Source organism: Eurosta solidaginis, chromosome 4 (assembly GCF_040869045.1).
Source record: "Eurosta solidaginis isolate ZX-2024a chromosome 4, ASM4086904v1, whole genome shotgun sequence".
Lineage (NCBI taxonomy): Eukaryota > Metazoa > Arthropoda > Insecta > Diptera > Tephritidae > Eurosta > Eurosta solidaginis.
Window position 1 is genome coordinate 5816936 of NC_090322.1, and position 20795 is coordinate 5837730.

Here is a 20795-nt window from a genome sequence, read left to right on the forward strand (position 1 = left end):
AATTTAAGCTTCACTTTTTTCATTCTGAGTTAATTCACTTTACAATAGAAAAATTATACAGCCAGAAATAGTTTCATACGGAGTAATTTGGAATACTGCAGTTTCATTTAAAAAAAATAAATCGATTTTATGAAATGCTGCGTTTTATTGGAGCACACGCTCAAAATTGTTTTTATTGTAAAAATATATAATCTTATTTTTGTAGTATCATATCACAAAGGCATTAATTTAATTATCCGTAGAGGCAGAAAAAACGAGTTTAACCAAAATTAGTATGTACTTTTTTTATTAACGGTCTAATTAAAAGCTAAGAGAAACTCTTTTGTAAAGATTTTCGTGGTATTTATTCATAGCATTCAACACTACTAACTATTTTAGTATTTTTAATACAAATTTAAATATTTATAATATAGAATTATAAAAGCTTTCATAGAAGGAAGGTATTAATCCTTTTTGTAGAAGATCTCTTAAATCTCTTTTCTTGTTGTCACTCAACTCTTGTTTTTGAAAAATGCCGACTTAAGTTCTATTGCTGTAATAGGCTTCATTTTTCTTCGTTTGTTTCTTACATTCACTTCCTCGTAAGTTTCTTGCTTGTAAGATGTTTTGTAAAAAAATGTGCTGGGATGCTCTTTAGTCATTTTTAAAACCTTTATTTCATTCCAATTTAAATCTTTTTCATCCATATTGGTATTAAAATTGTATCCCCATTCAGCTTGCAAAGCTTTTAAGTCATAGAATGATTCAAAGTTTAGCTCGGGCCAGAATTTAAGTTCTTTTTTACCTCTCTTTTAATAATGCTGTGCACGCTATCGGCCTCATTTTGTGTATGACCTCTGATTAAGAACTTATTATGTGTAATACTATTAATTTTTAAGTTTTGTACAGCAAAGAAATACAAAGAAGCTATAAATTTGTTTTTATTTTGACCGCAAAAATTATACGAGTAAAATACCACATCAATTTGGTCTTCGCTTTGATCACTTAAATCTTTCAAGTAATGCCATACACAAGTGTTATATTTTTCCTCTAGCTCGTCATTTAAATCAAGTTTATTTCGAGACACGCAAAGGTCACACTGGTCCTTTTTGGGGTGATGAAGACCAATATTGAATTCGGTTTTAAATATATCATAGTATTTTTGATATGATCCAGGATCTTTTAAATTATCGTATTGCTGGCTTCCAAAATCATTAAATAAATCTCGTATAGCTTTACTAACATCTATGTACTCTTTAGACGAGAAGGCACTTGCCGTAATGCGCTTCGATCCGAGGAATTGAATTTATATGCGCTTTTATATCCTCAGTCAGTTGAGGGTTCTTGGAACTGCAAGATTTTCCTCTCAAATCTTGTAGATCCAATACGTGCTCCTTCGACTTTGCTTGAACTGTATAAATCATACGTTCTGAAATATCTAAAGTTGCTTTAAGGAATGTTTTGCATACTCTTATGTTCTTATTCAGACCAATTCTAAATATTCTCGCGGAATTTTGTTCTCGCGCATTTTTTTATTCCCGCGGAAAAATTCCTCTCAATTCTTTTCTCCTAGGGAGAAGAATAATTGGGGAATAGGAATTTCGAATTTTCGAAGTCAGCTGTTTTGTCAATTGAAGTTTCTTTGCGCATTTCTTATTTTGTTTAAAAAATTGTAAAGTTTAATTATTGTTGCCAATTTGTTTGAAATTAAGAAATAAGGTATAAACAATGCACATTATTGCATTTCATGTGGTATTCACTGAAATTAGTAATGAATTGGTGCCACAGCAACATCAACAGAGGAGCATAAGAAGAAGACCGGCGGGATAACACAAATCCGCCGGAGTTGCCTGCATTCATTCTGCAAAGCAATTTTCTGGCGACCAAGTCGAGTTGAGTTCGCCTTTCGCCATATGCCAAAATCTATTTAAGCCTTCTTAAAAAATCCTTGCGCAATTTCTGGATGGCTGCATCAAATATGCGAAGAGCTCTTCCGTTGCTTATGATATACTTTTCGACTTAAAATAAAGAATATTGTGGTTTTTGTTGTTGTTGTATTAACCGTGAGAATATTGTAGAATGTAAATACATATTTCAGCACAAATTTGTACAAATAAGTGTTCTTTCTTAAAATAATCAATTTCCTTTAACTATTTTGATACATTCCCTTTAATTTAACATTGAAAAAACTCCTATGAAATGGCAGAGAAATCTCCCTCTCTCTCACATTCATAATACCTACTTTTCTCCCATAACCGGTTTCCGCTTTTTCGAACATTGTTCAGAATAGGAGGAAAGGGAGAAGTGAAAAAACTCACAAGGAATTTTTATTTAGAATACGAGGAATGGGAGAAGGGAAAAAACTCGCACGGAATTTTCGTTTAGAGTTGGGCTGATTATCTACTAGGAAATAAAATGCTTTATTGTTTTGTCTTGGCTGCTTGGCATTTGAATACTTATATTTTGGGCTAACGTCGATCATGCACGAAAGCAAATAAGTCCGTTGCTTCAATAAGTCACCCAAATCCCAAAATTTCCGGAAAATTGCGTACTTATCTTCGATGCTAATTTTTTCAGAACATTTAAAGCTACATTTTTGATTACATGGTGTTTTAAGGCAACGTGCCGGGACATTTTTTTGAGCTCTGGATACATAAGATTTACCTCTGTTACGATAGCTTTTCATTTTATTCTGTTTCCAATTTAAGGGCTGAGATATACGTTTGGTTTTTTTTTTTGAGTTGAAGCAAATGTCTTCATTTGAACTCACTGAAGAAGAAGATTGATAAAACACATAGTTATTTCTACGAAACGCGCATTGGAAAGTTGGATCTGCATTGCTGAGATCGGCATCACTTTCATCTGTGTATACAGGAGACGTTTGAAATTTTAAAATCGACCTTTTTTGACGTGTAGGTCGAGTAATTGAGTTCTTAAAGTACGCTGTTGTACAATAGAAACAGCATTATGTAAATCGTATAAAAGTACTTACGTTATCATTTCTATCAGCCCAATTCTAAACGAAAATTCCGTGCGAGTTTTTTCCCTTCTCCCATTCCTCGTATTATAAATAAAAATTCCTTGTGAGTTTTTTCACTTCTCCCTTTCCTCCTATTCTGAACAATGTTCGAAAAAGCGGAAACCGGTTATGGGAGAAAAGTAGGTATTATGAATGTGAGGGAGAGGGAGATTTCTCTGCCATTTCATAGGAGTTTTTTCACTAGTTAAATTAAAGGGAATGTATCAAAATAGTTAAAGGAAATTGGTTATTTTAAGAAAGAACACTTATTTGTACAAATTTGTGCTAAAATATGTATTTACATTCTACCACAATATTCTCACTGTTAATACAACAACAACAATATTCTTTATTTTAAGTCGAAAAGTATATCATAAGCAACGGTAGAGCTCTTGGTATACATATTTGATGCAGCCATCCGAAATTGCGCAAGGATTTTTTAATAAGGCTTAAATAGATTTTGGCATATGATGAAGGACGAATTCAACTCAACTTGGCCGCCAGAAAATTGCTTTGCTGAATGAAAGCAGGCAACTCCGGCAGATTTGTGTTATGCGGCCGTCTTCTTCTTATGTTCCGCTGTTGATGTTGCTGTGGCACCAATTCATTACTCATTTCAGTGAATACCACATGAAATGCTATAAATACTGTGCATTGTTTATATTTTTTTTCTTAATTTCCAACAAATTTGCAACAATAATTTAACTTTTCAATTTTTTAAACAGAAGAAGAAATGTGCAACGAAATTTCAATTGACAAAACAGCTGACTTCGAAAATTCGAAATTCCTATTCCCCAATTATTGTTCTCCCTAGGAGAACAGAATTGGAGGAATATTTCCGCGGGAATAAAAAAATCCGCGAGAACAAAATTCCGCGAGAATATTTAAAATTGGTCTGTATAATTAATTTGCTGCGGAGTAATAACTTCAGAAGATGCGGTACTAGATAAAGAAGCGATATTAAAAACTTCTGTGATTTCTTTAGGATCTTTCTCGTTTTCTGATAGGCTACTATCAACCTCATATTGAGGAACCAAGCTTTTAATATGCTGAGCGTCCATTAATTCAACTTCTATATTTTCAGTTATAAAATTATAATAAATAAAATTAATTAATTGAAATAAAGCACCATAATTATTTAAAAATTATGGATTTGTCTGTATTTACCTCTTCCAAATGTAAAACAGCTGGATACGGATTTAAATAATTCTGATGTTTGTTAAGTTTTGAGTTTCTTAGTATTTAGCTATGAATGTTGAAAAATTTTGAAGTATAATACAAAGTTTTCTTTATAATATCATAAATTATCGTAAACTAAAGATTTATTTGGACTTGATTCACTTTACATTAAAAAATCAAAGCATATTCAAAGAGCATAGCCGGAGTAACGCTCAGTTTACAATTAACAGGTTAGCTGCGAAAATCTATAATACAAAGATGCAAAGGAATCTATTTCCGCCATTTTTGTCTCAATGACTATTACATAAGATTGAATATAATGGCCTCTGCCAGTTATCAAAATGTATCAAAATATCTAAAAAAATGAAAATTTCGAGTTACATCTGTTTACTTTGAAACGGGCGATATGTAGGTTTGACGATGTAGTATGCATAAAACTCGTACAACTTTTCTGTCTCTTCCTTTTTCGCCGACACCAACCATAAATCCAAAAATCTGTAAAAGAACGTTTCTCTCGAAACTTCCAGAGCTGTATTATCTGAGTTAGGGCGAACTAATTTGAGCTAACAGCAGAAGGTAGGATGATATTCCACTTATCCTTGTTGTTGTTGCGTTTACAGTGCTCCACATCCAATAGGTGGGACGACTCACAAAATGTCATCAAAGGCCTCTAACCGGAGTCCAAGGAAACTAGCAGTTCCAATATAGGACCGACGACATATATTTACATACATATTGTAACGAATTTAGGGAAATTCCGGTTATTTGAAACCTTGTGCTAACGTTCGAATCGCTAAACTGTTGAATAAATCACTCCAATATTCTGTATTGCAAAATGGTTTTTATTAGAATAATTTGGAAGTAGTACAATTATACTTCACTTCGCAACTAATAGCGTGTTTAAATCAAACTGATTACTCAGCTTGCGCTGCTTTTATACTCTCCGTCGCTTCATTCTCAAATTTCTACTAAAGTCTAGACGTTTCGCCTTCTGCTGTATCTCCTGCTTGGTAATTGAGCTACATACATATATACGTGATATACATGTGCATGTGTGGGAACAACTTCGGCTGATGACTACATCTGTGTGTGAGTTATCTCTACGTTGCTTTGTATGTATGTGTGCAAATGATGATTGATTTGATGTACACAAGAGTGGCAGCTTGCTTCATTGTTGTTGTGCCTTTATTTATTTAGTAACATACATACATATGTATGTATAAATATAGCTTGAAGTTAATTTAAATTTTGGGAGAAATTAAATAAATACTAGAGATCTGTATGTAATAACGCTGACTGGAAAACTCTTAAAAAAATTTACAAGTTGTAAAACTAACAAAACAAAAAAACGAAAAAAAACTAACAATTATAAAACGTAACTGTATTGTAAACAGAGCTTGGTAAATTCAATTCCATTACATTACCCATTACATTCCTCAGTAATTGGAAAAAGTAATCAATTCTTTCTTCTACAGCAAAGGAATTGATTACATTTCAATTCCTCAAAAAAAAATACCAAAACTAATTTCGTTTTTTGAGGCTCAAGTACAAACATTTTTTTGTTTGTAATTGAAAAAAAAAAAAAAATACTTTGCTCAAATGTAATTTCTGCCCCAGTACTTTCGAAAGGAATTGCAAATGTAATTGAAAATTTTCCAATTATTCCTCAAAGGAATTGCGAAAGTAATTGAAAAACTACAAGTGTATAGGAACTTACGCGGGTTGATGTGGGTGACTTTTCGGGTCACACTTTTCATTATTTCATCAGATTTTTCTTTTGAGTGGTAACTGGTAAGGGATCTCCTCTCCTTCCTCCGCTATCAAAGGGTGGTGGCTATAGGTAAGAAGCATACTTTTTAATTCTCTTTGATACATTCAGCTGGTATAACGTAAATACCAATAATGTTCCGGAAAACTTTTTTCTCGTATTCTTGATCTTTTGATCCATCAATAGTTGCCTCTTCTGAATCATATTGTAATAAATAATATTAAAGCAGACCGTATAAACGTATAAAACCGCATAAGCGTTTGAAGTGACGTGTAGCTAAGGTATAGCGGCACCAGGTGCTACTAAATTTCTCAATGCCAAATGCTTCTTAATATTTAAAAGTTCGCGTAGAAATGATGCATCGCTTCGCCTCCTTGTTTGAAAAGTTTAGTGGTCAGATGTTCTTCGGTGCCTCGTTGATTTTAAGTCGGGATATTTGCATTTCCACCTCCTCACAGTACGATGTTGTCCTCGCCTTTGGCAATAAGGCGTTACGCAAAATTTGTGAGTTTTTAAGTAATGGTATCCCCATTATTCCTATCATACCTTCGTTAAAAGATATATGTATATCATATGCACGTGTGTTTGTGACTGAACTCCTCCTACAAAACTGGACCCATTTTAATGAACATTTGTTTATATGTTCAAGGAGAATTGTGGATGCTTTAGATTCTCAGCCTGATCTGTTTCTTTCTTATTTTCCCGGGAAATTAACCAGGGCCGACATATTTTAAACAAAATCAATTTATGGAGCGATTTTCTTGTAATTTCTTTCTGGCGTTTTTTACGATTTTTCAGACAACAATGCTTGCCACATTGTTAAAACGAGAAACAATTGGCGAAAATCCTTTTTCTGAAAAACCGATTGTAAGGTGCACCAAAATATACTCGCTCTCTTAATTTCAAGATATCTCAAAAATTGAGGCACTAGTTTGCGTTCATACAGACAGCCGGATAGCAACAGCTCGTCACCCTAATAATTTCGGTATGCTTATTTGATTGTTTTTCTCTTCTCCTTTAAGGACTTACAATTTCCGAGAACCAGACCGAACCTAATATACCATTTCATTCTCATGAAAGGTACAAAAAGGAAAAACAAATATTTGAATAGATTTTGCATTATTTCCAAAGAATCCTGATACCGAGGCTGTACTCTACATGTTCCATTTTCGCACACGAGTCCGAATTTTCCAAATATAAAGTCCTTATCTAACCCAAAAAAAACACAATGATAACACAGGCCGACAGCATCTCAGACCCAGAAGCTGGACTATATATTTTCGAAGGATTTTGATGCTATGAATCGAAATCTGGCCTCAAAATTTCTCTATCAGTGCCTAAAAGTGCCTAACCCCTAGAAACCACCCCTACCACACCACAAAATTTCAAAATGCGATATCTCAGGGAAAAAATATTTAAGCAAACTCAACGCCATTTGAAACAAGAAGACTTGTATTTAAAGATGACATCTTTTCATATTGGTGAAAGAAAACATCTGCAAGACTACATAAACTCAAATATGGGCAAAAACGGTGTTTTTGCACTTTTAGGTTAGGATATCTCGAAAACCAGAGCTGATAGAGCAATTCTGATTTGGATTCAGAGCATCATAAACCTTCCAAAAAATATACAGTCCGGTATCTGGGTCTGAATGTTGGTTAAATTTTGTCGGCCTGTGTAATTTATCCATCGCCTTTGGCGATACAACTCTTGTGACTCGAAGAGATGCGTGAGCGGTTTTTGACGGTATTTTTTAATGCCCGCAATTTTTAATTCCCCGGATGAGGGGAACATAGACACAAACACGACGTGTGACCCGTTACCATCACCGCACAGAGGTTGAAGAAGCCATGAAAAGAGCCAAACCTTCTAAATCAATAGGTCCAAATGGAGTAGTCGTGCCAATGCTAAAACATCTTGGCGCTGAGGAAGAAAGCTATCTGACGCACGTTTTCAAGCCTGGGAAACCGGCTAACGAAGGTGAGTTATAACGACCGGTATCACTCCGTTCGCCAGTAGCGAAGACATTGGAAACCTTCCTGCTCCGTCAGTTTAGTGCGAATCTTCGCCTAGCCACTCATCAGCATGACTTCCGCAAAATACATAGCACTACCAGCACTGTCAAAAGCTTTTGAAACAGTCAACCACGGTACTATACTCCAAGATATAGAAGATTCACCCTTTCCCCTTTGTAAACATAAACTGCAAATTATCCGAACCTAGCCGGCCAAATCCACTGTCCAAAGCCACTGTTTTACGACGTGGAATATTGGACGTTCACGTCGATGGTGTTGCGCTACCGATTATCAGCCACTAAAATATCTTAGGAGTAACATTCGGTCATACTCTCACCTTCAAGAAGTATGCCATCGAAGTTGTATCTAAAGTACAAATCCGCAACAAAATCCTCAAGTCGCTTGCCAGTAGCACTTGGGGAAAAGATGAAGAAACGTTGCTAGCCACGTACAGAGCAATTGGCCCGCCACTCAACAGCAAACCTAAACTACGATGATACAATCTTGCCATAACCTTCCTCATATATGGCGAGAAGAAATGAATTGCAAGTCATTGAAGGCAGTGCTTGTGTTTTAAAAACATTTTCTTATGGTCCAAAAAGTTACTATGGCCTCACAAAATCACCGCTTGAATCGCAGAAATATCTTTTACACTAAGAATTTTTCAATTACTTTTGCAATTCCTTTGAGGAATGGGAAATTCGAAAGTACTTTTTCCATTACTTGTAATGTAATTGGAAAATTTACAATTACATTTGCAATTCCTTTCGAATGTACTTGGGCAGAAATTACATTTGAGCAAAGTATTTTTTTTTTTTCAATTACAAACAAAAAATTTTTTGCACTTGAGCCTCAAAAAACGAAATTACTTTTGGTATTTTTTTTTTTTTGAAGAATTGAAATGTAATCAATTCCTTTGCTGTGGAGGAAAGGAATTGATTACTTTCATCAAGTACATGTAATGGGGAATCGACGGGTATTGATTACCTAAAGTAATCATTACTACCCAGCTCTGATTGTAAAAAATGAAGAATTGCATAATAAAATTAAAGCTAAATTCTTTATAGATGTGAATGTCTGCTAGATATGAATGCATGTATGTGTGTGTTAATATGTGCGCATGCGCGAATGTCTTTCAATATTTCTGCGTGTATTTGTGAGTGGCTGAATGTTGTTAAAAAGTCAAACGCTAAATAACATAAAATAACTATTGTACATTTAAATAATTGATAAAAAGAAAAAAAAAGAAAATTAATCATCTTTTGATTTAGTTTATCAAGTAATTATCTTTTCCGCATGTATGTATGTACATATGTATCTCCCCTCAGAACCCCCTCCCCCCACCCTCTCGGCGGGCCTGGTGATGTGCTATACTTGATATCATTCGCTATAATATTTTTTATTGATAAGCAGCTTGTTTAATTAAACACCAAGCAATTACACGGAAGTATATCCGCAAAGATTTATGGACCTCTACGCGTTGGCGATGGCGAGTACCGAAGAAGATTTAATGATGAGCTGTACGAGCTATACGCAGACATCAACATAGTCCAGCGAATTAAAACGCAGCGGCTGCGCTGGCTAGGCCATGTTATGCGAATGAAAGATGATGCTCCGGCCAAGAAAGTGTTTCTATCGGAACCCGCCTATGGAAGCAGAGGTAGAGGGCGGCCCCCACTCCGTTGGAAGGACCAGGTGGAAAACGATTTAAACTCCCTTGGTGTGACCAATTGGCGCCGGTTGGCGGAGCGAAGGAGCGACTGGCGCGCCTTGTTGGACGGCCATAACCGTTTAGACGGTTAAGCGCCAATTAAGTAAGTAAGTAATATCCGCACCCACCTGAAAATATGAGTGACACTGCGTATACGTAACATTTTATTATTACGTATAAACAAATAAAAAAAATTCCAATAAAATAATATTGCGACTGTAAACTGAGATATAACCTATCCTATCTCTCAATTTAGATCAAACTGCACACGGGGTGCAAAACAAATTCAAAATCGGTTCAGTAGTTTAGGAGTCCATCGTGCCCAAAAATGTTGTGACACGTGTTTTTTATATATTAAGATATAGACGTAGTGCGTGCTAATGTCGAAATAGAGTGCTGTCTTTTTGGACACATTTATATTAGTGAATTATGGTCGGAATATAGGGGCAAAAAAAAGGCCTAAATAGCACCGCTGTAAAACATTTAGATATCATCTTTTGCCATTTAATTTTTTTAGCGCATACTTAATATTTTGTGCATAAAAAAAACAAGCAATTTGAAAAGGCCTTAATTATAATTAGTGAAAAGAAACATTCACAAAAGACTCAAGTGAGGTTATATGGTTCTGAAACAGCTTCGTTCTAGTTTCTTAGTGGATTTCCACCAGACCACGCACACCCCAGCATTGCTTTACATGCATGCGGTGCCGAAGAGACTTTCTCTCTCCCTCCGACGCTCTCAACGACCTTCCACCACAATTTATTGTCTGCAAGGCGAATTCAGTAGAGGTGGTGTTATCCCAACAGCTGATTGCTTCTTGATAATTTTCCATACAAAGCCTTGTACAACAATATGTCAGTTAATCGAAATCAATGAAAATTTTCTTTTGACTTGGCATTCTTCAGCACGGCGAATTGGTTGAATTCGCTTTGCCACCACCTGGTGTGGATTCGCCTTGATTGTCTGGAAAAACTCCTGGATGACATTAAATTTCTCTTGCAGAGCTAACGCTTCTTAAAGACCTCATAGCAAGGCGAATCCATACCAGGTGGTGGCAAAGCGAATTCAACCCAATTCCCCGTGCTGAAGAAGATTAACTGACATATTAAAGTACAAGGCACTGTATGGAAAATAATCAAGGCGAATCCATACCAAGTGGTGGCAAAGCGAATTCAACCAATTCGCCGTGCAAAAGAATGTAAAGTCAAAAGAAATTTTACATTGATTTCAATTAACTTACATATTGTTGTACAAGGCGTTGTATGGAAAATAATCAAGAAGCAAAAAGCTGTTGCGATAACAATACCTGGTACTGAATTCGCTTTGAAAATAATCAAGCAGAAGCAACTAGCTTTTGGATAACAACACTTGGTACTGAATTCGCCTTGCCTCATAGCCCGTCCGTCTTCTTTTTTGAAATTTAATTTGTTTTCATTTTGAATTGAATTGAGGGAGCTTATTGGTGGTTTTTATTATTATTATTATTGTTATCATAGTTTACAAATAAATTTATAAACTATTTTTGGTTAGGGTACCTAGTTACTGAGACCATATGGTTCCCTGCAATTAAAAATATTGGTATTTAAGCTAAAGGTATATTGTCTTAACTTACAGGATAGTTGTTTTTCGCTGCTGTGTTAAGTAGTGTGGTAGACGTTGTGGGGTTTCAAGGCGTTATTGACAGTGTTTATCGTTTCTGTTTTGCTGCAGTCTAGGGCCAACATCCATGGGGGTTGATACTTTCGTCAGAGGACAAATTTGCATCATGTGTTCGGGAGTCAATGTTAGGTCTTCCGTTGCGTGTTTATTTTAGGTGTTCCGTCACTTAATCTGGGACTTTTGGTATGATAGGACAGCAACTCAAAACCACTTCCACATATACAAATATGGCTTGGTCTTTGGTCTGTTGTTACATTCTTCATTTCTCTCAGCGACATAAATCTTTTCATATTTCATGGAAAAAATTTCAGTTCGGCCATAATTTATTTTTATTGATGAAGACAGCAAACGTAATACAAATTAAAAACAAAATCATTTTTTAGACCAACAGAAAGGGTTTAAAGAATATCGACTTCAGCTACGGAATTTTTTCATCAGGAAAGGTTTGGTTCTCTTAACCTTCAAATTAAATATAATGTTCTAAGCTGTGATAAAAATTTTTTTTCAATCAAACGAAAAACAAAATTATTTGTCCAAAACACGTTAATGCGTATTTATTTACTAAAAATATTGTTTACACTTCCTTGCTTTAAAACAATGCAAAAATAATAGATATACATATGTATGTATGTTTTAGACGTTTACGCCGATCACTTTATCGGCGGCGGCGGCGTCGCCGGCGCGCCGGCGTACGCCGGTGTTCTTACTTTAAAAGCTTGATTTTTCTATTTAAAATATAATATTTAGGAAAGTTTTTGTTTATATGTATTTAAGGAAATCAACGTGTTGGCCATTTCGGAAAGATCCGGGGTTTTTGCATCAAAATCTCGCAGACCGTTCAAAAATTTTCAGGAGTAGCTCCTTGCGAAGGGATTGTCCCTCGTTCGCATGCTCCAGAGAGGCTTCGAACCTAACCCCGGTCTTTGGAATTGGTACTGCTGCGTCTGCTGAAAAGAAATAGAGATACATAAAATAGTCACACTTTTGCCGGTATATCTCGTGCAAAGCGTAGTTTCACCTAGGGTTAACTCCTAATAATCGTCGCGAACACAATTTCTTTAAATCATATGTCGCTCCTTGGCGGTCACGCATAAAGGCGACTTAGGGTTGCTATGAATGGTCTATTAATACTCATGACTATCGTGCCACAGGGCGCCTCCAGTTTTTTCGGCTGTTTTTAAAAGCTAAAATTTCCGATGTGCGAACAGTAGGAATCCCTACCACCAGTCGCTACCACGCCTCCTGAGCCTCACACCATATGCCAGTACAGAAGCTATACGACTGCGACTTCGAACTCATACCTTCGTCGACGTCACTTTCCTAGAAGCTCTAGGTGTAGCTCCGAAAACTTTCCAACGGATGCTTTTGTTGCGCTATGCTGCCGAGCTACACTTTGTGAAACGTTAGGGAGTGACTATTCGGCCAAAGATGCCGCCCTCGAAATCATAAGCAGTCTAAGTGGATGTCATTGTGTCATGGGTGAAAATCCGTATAATCCTCGGCGCATCTACATAATTAAAATTTTACAAGGACCCTGGATAAAATTTTTAAAATGTAGACCAAAGATTGCAGACGTTTGTGTTCACAACATTGATTTCAATAGTCTTCGTTAAATCAAATTTATAATGAAAGCCGACGGATTTTAAGTTGAAAGTTGTTAACTACTGTTTTCCGGCCTTACGATATAGGAGCTCATTATGGATGACCGCGTAGCTTCAGTTTTCAGGCAAGTTCGACTGTCCACTACGTTAGGGTAGTATCACACACGGTCATTAGTTCCACTGTCTTTTGCTTCACCACTTTGAGTGTTCTTGCGAAGGACAAAGCCTCACCTGGTAGATATATGTGCCTACGTATTCACAATTGTAAAAGGAGCCGTAACGTGTAGGTGATATTTAAACTTGGTTGATAGGCTATAATCAATGTGATTCACTCCAAGGGACTAGTTTTGAATAGGGCCGCCAACTTTAGGAAATGTCAAACCGGGAGACTTAGGTGTTGAAGGATGAAGTGTGAAAATGAAAATTAACATTTCAGACGCTATTGTATAGTTTCGCAAATAAACAACAGATGTTTGAATGTAAGCCCAAGCGATTTTTCAAACCCTTCTCATATGTACATACATATATCCTCAACTTAAGTATGAGGTAAGAATAATTTCAAAGGAGTGTTTATGCCCCTAGAACCTACTAAAGGATTTTGCATCACTGATTTCGCTTATTCTTGAGGACAGTTTCAAACCATGTTCGCCTTGGGTCATTTTATTTCAAATAATTGTTCATTATTAATTTTTTCAAAAATGCAAAGTGAGCATATAAATTTATTATATAACTTTTCTTTTAGTATTTTGTTTTAATAACTTGCTGAATTGGGTGATGGGAAGTCCGTGTTAAGCTGACATCGAAAACGCCTGTTATTTTAAATAACTTTTGAATAGTTATAAAGAGTAAAATTTCGCAATTAGTTTCTTATAACTGGCAGTGATGCGCATCCATTGACACAACTTTCGACCATATCCGACCAATTTTCGACATGAACAATAAATGGCCTAAACAGTCTTAAACGAGTAGAAAATATAGTAACGCGCCGGACGCCGCGCCGCCACGCCGATATTTTTGACATTCGGCGGCGGCGTGCGAAAAACGACCAAAATCGGTGACGGCGGCGGCGTTTATCGGCGGCGTTATATCTCTAGTATGTATGTATAATAAATATTAAAATTGTTCGCAAATACCGATTCTAAATGAAATTTGTGTTTAGGAAAAAATGAGTCGTTATGTGGGCGCATTAAGTGATATTATTAAATACTTACATACACAATTATTGGGAAATTATGTTAGAAAAGCAGATTATAATTAATTTAAATATAAAACTTACAGTCAAAAATTCACACAAATCATATGCGCTGAAATTTATATAGAAATACCGTACGCCGTATGTGCTATGCGTTCATCAAATTTTATATTGGAAACCATGGAAACAACTCAAATCTTAAAATTTGTTTCATGAATACGACACTCAATTAGTATCAAGTTATTTAACAATAGATTTTGAAAAATAAAAAATTATTTATATGAGTTAATCGGGGATTGCCCGTATTGCTTTAAATGTATGAAAACATTTATTTGAAGAAATTTTTAATTTTATAATTTATTAAATTATTTTAATATTTATTTAATTTCATGTTTTGAACTCCGACTAGATTTGCACATACGCGAAATAAGAATTTTTCATCTTTCTGCAATAAAATTTATAAAAATAGGTACTTACTTACCCAAATCAAAATTACAGTCAAATATGGAGCAGCTCTTATCGCTTGTAATGTTCAAGATATTAGTCACAAAAAAAATATGTTGTATGTGTTTGCGTTGTTGTATATTATTGCATTTAGCTGCTAGAAAATAAAATTAACTTAACTAATGCAAATAAATCGATAGCTTTTTAATTATAAACTTCTCTCTGTTGTTGTTGTTGTAGCAATGCTTCGCCCCACCTAACAGCCGCGAAAGATCACAAATTGTCATCAATATCCTCTAACGGGAGTCCAAGGAAAGTTGCCGGGGTGGACCATAAGGAAAGGGGTGTTAGAGACGTTGGTTCCACATTACAATTAAAGAGATGGTTGGTGTCATGTGGGGACACATTGCAAGCGGGGCATACATTTTGTATGTCGGGGTTGATTCTGGATAGGTAAGAGTTTAACCTGTTACAGTATCCAGAACGAAGTGAGCAAGAGTGACACGCGTCTCCCTGGGGAGTATGCGTTCCTCTTCCGCGAGTTTTGGATACTTTTCTTTAAGTAATGGATTCACCGGGCAATTCCCGGCATAAAGGTCCGACGCCTGTTTATGGAGTTCACCAAGGACCTGCTTGTGTTTTTTCGCTTTGTTGTTGTAGCGATAAGGTTGCTCCCCGAATGCTGTGGGGAGTGTCATCGATGTGATGGTCCTTTGCCGGATACAAATCCGGTACGCTCCGGTACCATGGCACCATTAAGGTGCTAGCCCGACCATCTCGGGAACGATTTATGTGGCCACATTTAACCTTCAGGCCATTCCCTTCCTCCCTACCCCCAAATTCAATGAGGAGCTTGGGGTCGCCAGAGCCTCGTCTGTTAGTGAAACAGGATTCGCCGCGGATAGGTGAGGTTGACAATTGGGTTTGGAGAAGCTATATATTGCGCTGGCAACCTGAAGGGTTGCGCTACACAGCCCCTTGAATATGGTACTTTAGTCGCCTCTTACGACCTACCGCGGGTATATTCTGATCCCCTAACCCGCTGGGGGTGTTTTTTCGCTTCATACGGCTGGGTTCTCAGGTGCCGTATTTCCTCAAAATGCTTACGGAGATGACTCCTTAAGCCCCTAAGCGGTGCTGGTTCATCAATCAGATGTCTGTTGGAATGCTCAGGTTTCTGGGTATTCCACAGGAACTGTTTGGTCAGCATCTTCATTCTCGCCTCATTATGCAGATGGTGTTTTGGGGACATAAGAAGACAGCCCGTGGCAATTCTGAGAGCAGTATTTTGGCAGGCCTGTAGCTTCTTCCAGTGGGTAATTTTTAAGCTTGGCGACCATATGGGTGACGCGTAGCACGTAATCGGCTGGCTAATTGCTTTGTATGTAGTCATGAGCGTTTCTTTATCTTTTCCCCAGCGAGGGATTTGAGGATTTTGTTACGGCTCTGAATTCTCGGAACAATTGCGGCTGCGTGCTCACCAAAATGTAGATCCTGATCAAACGTCACATCCAAGATTTTGGGGTGTAGGACAGTCGGTAGCGTAGTGCCATCGACGTGGATGTTCAAAATGGTCGACATTTGGGACGTCCATGTTGTAAATAAGGTCGCAGAAGATTTGGTCGGTGATAATGCCAGGTTTCGCGAGGCGAAAAAATTGGAGAGATCAGGGAGATAGCCGTTTATTTTATTGCATAGCTCATCGATCTTTGGGCCTGGGCCTGTGGCCATTATTGTGCAGTCATCGGCGTAGGAAACGATTGTGACTCCTTCCGGTGGTGAAGGTTGCTTAGATATGTAGAAATTAAACAAAAGTGGGGATAGGACACCACCCTGTGGCACCCCTTGTTTAATTCTCCTTGGTTTTGATGTTTCGTTTCTAAATTGCACCGATGCCTGCCGACCACCCAGATAATTTGCGGTCCACCTTTTAAGACATGGGGGAAGGGTAGACCCTTCCAGGTCTTGCAGTAATGAGCCATGGTTGACCGTATCAAAAGCTTTTGATAGGTCTAGCGCTACGAGTACTGTTCTATGGTGGGGGTATTGATTTAAACCGCAATTTATCTGGGTGCTAATGGCATTTAGCGCGGTGGTAGTGCTATGGAGTTTTCTGAAGCCATGCTGATGAGATGCTAGCTGCAAATTTGCTTGGAAATAAGGGAGCAAAATGGCTTCAAGCGTCTTTGCTACTGGCGATAGGAGAGATATCGGACGATACGACTCACCTATGTTAGCTGGTTTCCCAGGCTTTAGTAGCGGGACCACCTTGGCCATTTTCCATTTCTCGGGTATGACAAAGGTGGAAAGAGACAGGTTGAAGACATGCGCTAAGTATTTGAAACCCTCTTTCCCTAGGCTTTTAAGCATCGGCATGGCTATGCCGTCTGGGCCCACTGCTTTGGATGGTTTAGCGCGACCAATGGCGTCCTCAACCTCTTTAGCGGTGATGGTGATTGGTGACGCGCTGAATTTGTGTTTATGTACGTGTCTATTGGCTCTCCGTCTATCTTTGTCGACCGTAGGATTAACTTCTCTCAGGTAGAGATTTTCAAAAGCTTTTACGTCTTATTTGATTGCCTTTTTATATGACTAAATTATTTTATAAACTAAGCGCGCGCATACGCTGGCACACATTACATGATCTGCGCTTGTAATGCCACTCTACTTGGTATTTCGATTTTATTGACACGCAGCAAATGTACTAGATTACTCAAAAATTCTTGTGATATTTTCAAATCATCATCTGCCTCTAGACGTTCATACAAATCCAATGCCGCTTGATAGTTATTCGCTTTGGCGAAGTGTGTTAGCAGCATATTGTAGATATTTTGTTCATTGATGACGCGTCCGAAACCGCGGGCGCCACGTGCCAAACGCAATAAAGTTTCCACAGCGCCTTCTTCACCCAAATGCTGACAATTTTTCAGCAGCAATTCGTCGTTAATACGAAACTCTGGATTGATAAGTAATCGACGCAATTGATTATTCGTACCAGACGCAGCGAAAGCCAGCAATAAACCGCTATTCATATTTAATGAACCATGTACTTTGCTAATGCTATCAGTCACATTATCCAAGAGTTGTTGTGCGTCCGCCTCACTTACATCACCATATTGCGCAACTTCTGGTTCGTGACCATTGCAAAGTCGCACCAACAAACAGAGTAACTCGAACTGTAGTGGTGTATGTTTGTATTGTTTGGCGAGCGTTTGAAAATCTGTTACAGCGCCTTTAATATCATAGCGTAGTAAGCGCTCGCGCACGATTGGTCCCAAAACAGCATTGTGTGCATTACAATAGCGTAATTTTTGCAGAAAATGAAAGTTTTCGCGAGTCAAATTACGTTCCGGTTCTAGTTGGGGTGTTTGCGCAGCAAGTTTCGCAACATTCGTAAGAAAGTTCCAAACATTTTTAATAACATAGTCACCGCCAAAAATTTTTTGTTTAACAGCACGTAGTTGTAGCATATTCTTTGCGACTTCCAGCTGTTTTTCGTGTACTAATAACGCAGCGTAATCAATGAATTTATGTTCGTCTATGGGAAAATCTGCAAAAAAAAAAAAAAACTATATATATATATATATACATACATATACGTAATTATTGAAAATTTTTAATTATAATAATGTTGCTTACCTGGAAACTCTTGTTGAAGTCGTTCCAAAGTCTTTTCGGCATTGAGCAAATCTTTAAGTTTAATATACAGATCCAACGTACTAGCTAACATGCCGGCGCTCACTTGTACGCGCAGCTTATCACACTTGGCTTTAACCTCTAATGCGCGCTCCAAATAGCCATCGCGCACACATAACTGTAGCAACCGTCGTAATACACCGCGAGTATTCATACCTTTGCCTTCTAATTCGTTAAGATGACATTCGAGCTCTTCCAAGGACATATTTCGCGGATGCTTTGCAAAGGAGGAATTTTGATGAGAGATTGTAGCGTTTTGCAATAACATTACACTGGGATCGCTTATTTTATTTAAAGCTTCTTTTATTGAAGCTAAGCTCGCGTCTTTATTGCTTTGATCTTCCAACAACATTACAATTGCACGCGCCGCTCCAGGCGATATCACTAAACCGAAATTTGTCATTTCATCAACGAAGCGTTGTAACGCCTTTAAATCACTGCGCAATCGTATTTGTTCCTGCACCATACTTTGAAGAAGTTGCCCCACCCAATCAACTTTTTGATTTTCGTTCTTTTTCGCTAATGCCGACAGCAACTTGGTAAACTGTCGATAGCGCTTAGTGGCGCGCACATTGACAGCCGCATTAGCAAGTATGGAAACCAGCTCCTCAACTACGAATTTGGTGGGATACAGCTCGAGCAAATCATGAGCTTCTGCCAGTCGCTGATGCATGAGTAAATGTTTTATTATATACATTAGCACTAAAGATGGTTTGAGGCCAGCATCGTCTAATGCTTTTATGGCCTGTTGCGGACGGTGAAGCAGCAGAGATATATTGGGTAGTATATACTGCATTATTGTTTCATGATCGCATATTACATTTAAAGATTTCATTTCCTTTAACGCATTGAGTAAGCCGGCTTCACCCGACTGCTGTTGATATTGCAATATTAATGGCCAAAAATAGTGCGGACGAAGCGCTTCCTGCTCGGACAATGATTTTAAAAATGGCAGCGCTGTAGCAGCATCACGGCGTAGAGCTACTTCTGTGACAATATGCAAAGCACGTGTGTTCTTGTCGCTTTCTTGCAACAGTTTGGCTACCTCGAGTATCTGCGTATCGTCGCATTTGGCACGGAATAGTTCTATCAAAAGAAATACACCAAAAGTGTCAATATCTTGGTTCTCGTTGAAGTGTGGCGTGGGCAAACTAGCGATAATGTGCATCACTGTAGATATATCACTAAAACAAAAAAGAAACCACTTTTTTAATGATTCAATAAAATAAATTATGATTTACCCATTATATAGAAATTCAATGCATAAAAGCCTTAGAGGTAATGCCACTTCTATACCTTCAGCAAAATCTTTCGGCAATTCGCGTATCAAGTGTTTAATCAATTCTGCTTCTGGCTGCTTCTTGTTATACAAGAGACTACGGAGCATTCTTATTAACTGTGGCGCATTAAATTGTCCATGAAATTCTTTTAACATTTCAATCGCCTTTTCTGGAGTTTCATTTTCTAAGAAGGCGGTTAATATTACCGACTGTGTTTCTATACCGGGTACGATGTCTGCAGCAGTCATATTATTGAGCACAGAGCGACAACCAGCCATATCCTTACTTCGCGAATTACCCAATATTAACGCATTAAAATGGCGTTCCGTCAATGGCAATCCGCGTTCGCGCATTACCGCAAGTAGCTCTGTTGTTTGTTTCATATCCCCAGCTTCACATAAGGTCTCCAAAAGCTCCACAAAAATGTCTGATAGTGCATACTCATTGCCGCTATTTAATTTATTGAACTCCTCTAGAAACACCCGAAAATCAGCAAGCGTTGCGCGATTATGTTTTAAGACGTGTAGGCGTGTTATATAGTCTGTTGCATTTAATTGGGAATGGTGTGCCATATAAGTCCATAACCGTTCAAACATGTTCAAGCGTACTTTGGGTGTTCGTGATGGCATCTGAGTACCACAAGCGCCTAGCAGGAAATGTGCGTTATCTACTTCCAGTAGCTGATTGTAAACATTTGGGTTGGTCTCCAATTGTGTTATTATCTTTTCGCACAGCTCAAAGTTTAATTGGCCAAAACGTTGATGATGTGTTAATAACTTGTCCATCAATGCAGTCATTGGTGGTACCTTTGATGGACGTTCTGCATAAGCTGCAGTTGAATAACTACTTTTAATACATTTTTGTACTGAAATCCATTTGTTTAATTGCCCATTGAAGTTGTCTGTTGGTAGTTGAGGTATGTCCTTTGGTGCGCTTGCAGTTGCATAACCGCAGATTGTCACATTCTGTTTATAATAGAAGCGCTGGGCAACGTAACACAGCCTCTGCCACTTACAAGTAGCCTGAACTAGACGCGAACTCATTTTAATTTTGTAATAATTATTATTAAACAGATGAAGAAATTCGTACAATTAACGAAAATGCAACAAAAATAATTAATTTACACGCGCTGTTTGTATTTTCAATTGCATTGCGGCTGTAGTTGTCAAAAACAGCTGTTAGACAGCGGCTGATAAGAATGTTGAGTGTTCAGCACTGATGACACGTAAACATGTTTGCTTGGTATCACTGA

General features: G+C 37.6%; 2 protein-coding genes across 4 annotated transcripts in view; both read right to left on the bottom strand.

Annotated features, from left to right (window-relative positions):
* Usf overlaps window positions 1–20795 on the bottom strand; it is a 61635-nt gene that overhangs the window by 26896 nt on the left and 13944 nt on the right. The window contains exon 5 of one of the 3 annotated variants that reach the window (XM_067779824.1): window positions 11228–12274. The exons of 1 other annotated variant lie outside the window; for it this stretch is intronic. In XM_067779824.1, coding sequence (XP_067635925.1) covers window positions 12241–12274 — 34 coding nt within the window. In that variant the 3' untranslated portion in view covers window positions 11228–12240. Of the gene's footprint in view, window positions 1–11227; window positions 12278–20795 lie in introns of those variants that run through there. One more of the 3 variants, XM_067779823.1, reaches the window with a different exon arrangement.
* Window positions 17127–20794, bottom strand: Lrpprc2 (Leucine-rich pentatricopeptide repeat containing 2). Its single transcript, XM_067779815.1, has 3 exons — window positions 19505–20794; window positions 18207–19447; window positions 17127–18117 (listed from the first exon to the last, which is right to left on the bottom strand). Exons 1-3 carry the CDS (start codon window positions 20584–20586, stop codon window positions 17204–17206), a joined length of 3237 nt encoding a protein of 1078 aa, XP_067635916.1. The 5' UTR covers window positions 20587–20794; the 3' UTR covers window positions 17127–17203.

Bases quoted from the DNA above. Each gene is read 5' to 3' on its own strand.
- Lrpprc2 (XM_067779815.1), bottom strand. From the start codon at position 20,586: ATGAGTTCGCGTCTAGTTCAGGCTACTTGTAAGTGGCAGAGGCTGTGT. The intron at 19,448-19,504 runs GTAAATCATAAT...TTTTTGTTTTAG, and splicing joins ATTGAATTTCTATATAATGG to TGATATATCTACAGTGATGC. The intron at 18,118-18,206 runs GTAAGCAACATT...TTTTTTTTGCAG, and splicing joins ACTTCAACAAGAGTTTCCAG to ATTTTCCCATAGACGAACAT.